This window comes from Fukomys damarensis, unplaced genomic scaffold (genome assembly GCF_012274545.1).
Source record: "Fukomys damarensis isolate Sample0158 unplaced genomic scaffold, DMR_v1.0_HiC HiC_scaffold_13, whole genome shotgun sequence".
Lineage (NCBI taxonomy): Eukaryota > Metazoa > Chordata > Mammalia > Rodentia > Bathyergidae > Fukomys > Fukomys damarensis.
Window position 1 is genome coordinate 19005245 of NW_022900925.1, and position 5730 is coordinate 19010974.

General features: G+C 39.5%; 1 protein-coding gene across 3 annotated transcripts in view; it reads right to left on the reverse strand.

Moving 5' to 3' along the window:
• Positions 1-2358: 2358 nt before the first annotated feature.
• Positions 2359-5730, reverse strand: part of Wsb1 (WD repeat and SOCS box containing 1) — a 31644-nt gene continuing 28272 nt past the window's right edge. For all 3 annotated transcript variants that reach the window (XM_010642350.1, XM_010642351.3, XM_019210391.2), the window contains 3 exons: positions 5427-5540; positions 4113-4220; positions 2359-3393 (listed from right to left, as the gene is read on the reverse strand). In XM_010642350.1, coding sequence (XP_010640652.1) covers positions 3234-3393; positions 4113-4220; positions 5427-5540 — 382 coding nt within the window. In that variant the 3' untranslated portion in view covers positions 2359-3233. The remainder of the gene's footprint in view (positions 3394-4112; positions 4221-5426; positions 5541-5730) is intronic.

A 5730-nucleotide genomic window follows, 5' to 3' on the forward strand; every position in this document is an offset into this window, starting at 1 on the left:
CTCAACTGAGGACCTTGTGCCTGGTGCAGTGGCACTGAGCTAATCCTAGCCCAGTAAAAATTTGAATTACCTCCCCAGTTCAGCTTCAAATTTTTTGATTCAACTTTTATGAATGTCAAGTGACAGCCACACACAGCTATCCACTTTACTCCTAGTTCTGATCAGATTTTAGATCATGAAGTCTAAAGGTTATGATGACCATTTTGCTGCCTTTAGTTCTCTCTTTGGGGGGTACCAGGATCGAACTCAGAACCTTGTGCTTGGAAGACAGGCGGAAGAACCACTGAGCTAAATCCCCAGGCCCTGCCTTTACTTCTTAATTCTGATGGACAAGGATGTAGAAACAAAAAACCCACTATACCCCACTTGATGCTTTATGATTTTATCACTGACAGAATAGCAGGCTCATACATTATGGTAGTTACTTTTATAATCTATATGTTCATAATCAAAACATATTAAAATATCTTGGGCCAGAGCCTGGCAAGAACTCCTTGGAGAAAATACCGAGTCACCCACAAATCTCGTCTGATGAATCCAGAGGCTGGATCCAGTCCAGTCTTGATGGTTCTGGCTGAGGAGACAATGAATGTTTAACATCTCCGGCTATTTATCTCTGCCACTGCCTCAACCAAAATGCACGCTAGTCAGTGTCCTTCAGTCCTTTTTCCGTTTTGGGTCCTGCTATCCTGAAGGCAGTGCAAACCGGATGAATCCAGACTATCTCAATTGCAAGCAGGCACGGAATTTCAAGGATTGCAAATTTAACATTGGCCAACCCAAGATCAAGTTACAGGTCTTAGTTATTTACTGACTGGGTTGCTGAGTACGAGACATTTTCCTCCATTTATATGTATCCCAAGGGGTATTAAAATGATATTTGATCAGGAGTGATTTTTTTCTTCTTGAGACAGGGTCTTGCTACACAGTTCAGGCTTCCCCCTGCATCAACCAACCCCCCAAATGCTGGGTTTACAGGTATACGCTACCACACTGCACAAGAACATACAACGATTTACCAGTTCTCCAAAAGAATATAAAGAGCACTACCAGCACAGTAGTACATACCTGTAAATCCTAGCACTCTGGGAGGCTTAGGCAGGAGGATCACAAACTCGAGTCCAGCCTGGACAACTAAGCAAATTGAGATTGTGTTTCAAAACAGAAACTTTAAAATGTCTGGAGATGTGGCTGGGATTTAGCTCAGTGGTTCTGCTGCCTGCCTTGCAAGGGCAAAGTCCTGAGTTTGATCCCTAGTACCCAAAAATAATGACTGGAGATACAGCTTGGTGCAAGGGCTATGGAGTCCAATTCCCAATACAAGTTTTTTTTTAAAGGCATCATTAATTTCACACAGCTAGAATCTGATTCAAGAACCCAATCACATCTTATCTTCCCTTAGTCAAACTATAATCCTATTATCTTCATTTCCACAAACAAAACTCAAGCATGTCCCCACTTGACTGATATGCCATACTTCCCTTTATATTGGCATTATGGTTTTCACAAAAAAAGTTGTAAACAAATGTGGACATTTTAAACAGGTATCTTGTCATTGGCGAAAAGTAATTTGACGGTGTGGACAGTAGTATCTGCTCTTTCTTCCAAGACAGGGTCTCACTATGTAGTCCTGGATGACCTTGCACTTACTATGTAACCCAGGCTGGCTTCAAACTCTAAGTACTCATAATCCCGGCCTCCTTACACGTATGCACTACCATGTGGGCTTTTCATAATTTTTTTTTTTTTTTGGTACCAGGGATCGAACTCAGGCCCTTGTGCTTGTGAGGCAGGCACCGGAACCACTGAGCTAAATCCCCAGCCTGGCCCTACAGCCATGTACTTTATTATTATTTTTTAATCCATATACTTTTAAAAATCCCTTAAGCGCTAACTGTAAGAAACCCAAAAAAATTTCTGAGGAAACAATCAAGCCTTTGAAATTACAATGGCTAGGATTTTCTTTGGTGGCTGTTTTGAGCTAGGGATTAAACCTAGGGCCCAAGCACGGTAGGCAAGTGCTGTACCACTGAGCTACATTCCAGGGCTTTTTTTTTTTTCTTCGAGGCAGGGTCTCACTACGTAGTTCGGGCTGGCCTTGAACTCACAGTGATCCTCTTGCCACAGCCTCCTAGAATTATAGGCATGTGCCACCATGCCCAGTTTCTATGCTTTAAAATAAGCATTACCACAACAGTTTCCTCAAAACAAATTGTAAAAGCCATTACACTCAGGAAGCACAGAATCCTCTAAAGCAATGCCTTAGTCTTGCACTATTTCATCACCCCAGTAACCCTGCAATGGAAATAGACAAAAGGCGCTACCATCATATTAAAGAAGCACTCTCAATATGTTGTCTTTTACAAGTCTTTAATAAAAACTCAACAAAAATATATAATCAAGCATTTTACATAAAGCATACATTCTTAATATCTGCAGATAAGAGGCAAAAGCAGATATACTGTATTGCCTCTCTTTGGCAAGGTACCAATATCATCCTCTGCAGAAACAGAATATGTTTAAAAAATAAAAAAAAAACATGGTCTTAAAATACTTGTCCCTAAATATAAACAAAATATTTAACAGTAATACAGTAGATGGATTTTCAAATTAACTAAGACATACAACACTTTGTACAGGGCATGGTTACAAGCTGCTTTCCCAAATTAAAACCTGCAGCCGAATTTGATGGGTAAAGTTTCTAATGTCACGTTCAAATACCACCGTTGAGATGCCATCCTAAGGAAAACAAAAGCCTTTCCCTACATGAAAACTGTTTCACTTAACTGGTCAGGCTGCTCCTGACCCAGCCCAATTCACTTTGAGTGAGCAATTCAGGTTTCTTAAGTAAGTATTTCTCACCAAATTCAGTGTCCCAAATTCTTTCCCCCTTACAGCAAAGTTACATGCTGTGGCTCTACTTAAGGAATATATATACAGATCAGAACTAAAAATTAGAAAAGCCAAAGGGTCCATTCAACACACACCAGCTTATATCGAAGTATATACATATATGTATATGTTTTCACAGTTAATCTAAAAAATTTACATTTAATATGTTCAGAAATACTTCTATAGTCTATAAATATTTTAAAAGCTCAACTGGTAAAATGCAGTACAAGAATGTATGAAATTAAATAAATCTTCTAAACCTTTAAAAACAGATAACTTGGAAGTCAGTAAAGCTTGAGGTTCAGTCCCTGTCAGTCCCTACTACTAAGGAAAGCAGTCTTCTAAATACGATATAAAAGAAACTCCAAAACTTTGGAAGGAACTGGCAGCTTCTGGACTTCTTGAGTGGGCATCACTCTTCGGATTGACATGCGACATAAATGCTGAAGACTAGCAACTTGTCTTGGAGTGGCCCAAAAATACACACTTCCATCATGTGTCCTAAGCAGAAAAGAAGCATAAACCCAGTCACTCAAGTACACGCACTACACAATCCCTACAGTTCAGGCAACTTTCACGGGAGGCTATGGATTAGAATCACAAACTTTACCTTAATACCTAAAGAAAAAAAAAAAAAAAATCTAAGGAGAACTACCCAATGTAACAAGGCAGTAAGTGTCATGGTTTATATTATTAGATGTCACCCCAAAGCCTCATGTGCTGCAGGTCATGAATGTGTGATACTGATTAGTCCCACTGATGGGTTTATAGCTGGGTGAGATGTTGGGAAGTGAAACCTGGTGGGAAGAAGACGGTTACTGTGGGTGTGGCCTGGGTGTGTGTGTGTGTGTGTGTGTGTGTGTGTGTGTGTGTACACGTACATGTGTGCGCACATATGTTTCCTCTTCCACTGCTCTCTTTTTGCAGTCATACCATGAGTTGTTTCCCCTCTGCAATGCTGCCCTGCCTTGGAGCCAGCCAACTATGGACCGAAACCTCTACAAACTGTGAGCTAAAATAAATCTTTCCTTCTTTAACTTTTGTCAGGCATCGTACCTCAGTGCAGAAAATAACTACCACAAACACTGTTGTAAAAGCACTCATGAGGGTCTTACTGGCTGCTTTGCTTTAAAAGTCATCTTCAAAAAAATAAATAAACAAACAAACAAACAAATAAAAGCCATCTTCACTTGCCCTACTAAGAAAACAAATACACTTACCCAGCAGCTAGAACACTGCCATCAGTAGAAAAGGCACAGCAAAGACCATTGCTCAAAGGTGCAACTTGTACTGGATAATCCTCATCAATTCTCCAGAACCTCACCATTCTATAAGGCAAACAAATTATCAAGCATCTTGTATGAAATTTAAAGTGAAAGCAACTTCTAAAATTCACAGAGCTGGGCATGGTGATCCACACCTTTAGGCAGGAGGATTGCTGCAAGTTCAAAGCCAGACTGGGCTTCACAGTGAGTTCAAGGTCAGCCTAAAATACATAGTGAGACCCTGTCTCAAAAAAAAATTTCAAAGAAATGCCACTGCGTTGAACCACAAAATAAATAAACACAAACCATTCTAACAGGTAATTAGTTTAACTTGTTTTAAAAATTTTCTTCTTACTAGGACCAGGGATTTAGATCAGTGGTTCTGCGCACAGGTCCCAAGTTCAATCTCTGGCACCGCCCCCACAAAAATTTTTTTTTTCTCTTACTTTCTTACCCTTAAAATTTGAATCTTCCAAGGCACTTATAAAAAGCCTTTTCACCTAGGTAGAGTGTATCTAGAAATACAGCAGAGAACTATATTCAAGAATATGAACAAATAAAAATGGTTACCGGCAAATAAGAAACTCTCCCATTTGTTTGCTAACATTCTGGAAAAATGATAATGAATAGTTTTATGTATTGATGAGATCAAACTGCTCAGTGCCATTCCCAAAAACATACAATAAAATCATAAAAAAAAAATAATAGCTGCAACTGATTTCTGCTTCTTATAAGCAGCACATTTCTCACACGATATTTCATCTTCTAGTCTCAACACCAACGGATGTAAATTACTGTTTACTATTTCCGCTAGACATTTTCTTCTGCTTCACCATCAGTAGGATATTACTTTCTAAAAATCTTGTGGGCTGGGCTAAAACAGCTGGTTAATAATCTGCCCAGTTTGCCTAAGTCAGACGAAGAACACAGAAAAAGGCATTATTATTCGTTTACAGAGATACTAGTTAGACGAATAATTCTTTAAGACACACTGATTATCTCCTAAGGTCTTGTCGAGAGGAAAAGTCCTTACATTAGGGTTAGGACTACAGAAAGTTGTATTTTGTGTTTTTTGTTTTTGTTTTTGAGAAGAGTCTTGCCATGTAGCAGCTGACCTCAAACTCCCAGTGATCCTCCTGCCTCAGCCTTCAGAGTGCTGGGACAACCAGCATGCACCACCATGCCTGGCAAGAAAGGGTTTTCAACTTGATTACCTTCATTAAGTAGAAGGATGAAGGCTAAGAAGTAAGCTATAATTCAAACACTCACTTATCATCAGCAAGGCTTGCAATGTGCAGTCCATCATGACTGAACGATACCGAGCGTACCCATCGGTCATTTGCTCCTCCAGCAAATATTGGAGTAGGCGGGGGAAAGAGGTGCCTGAGGGTAAACACAGGTTTTTTTCAATGGCTCAGTATCACTTCAAGAAACAAACTACCCAAGTGAAAAAGGACATCTGTCTTTGAATAAAGCAGCCTTACTGAATGCAACTGAGAAGACTGAGTAGAGCTGATGCATCCAAATTAAATGACGGGGATTTTTTTTTTTTTTTTTTTTTTTTTTTTTTTTT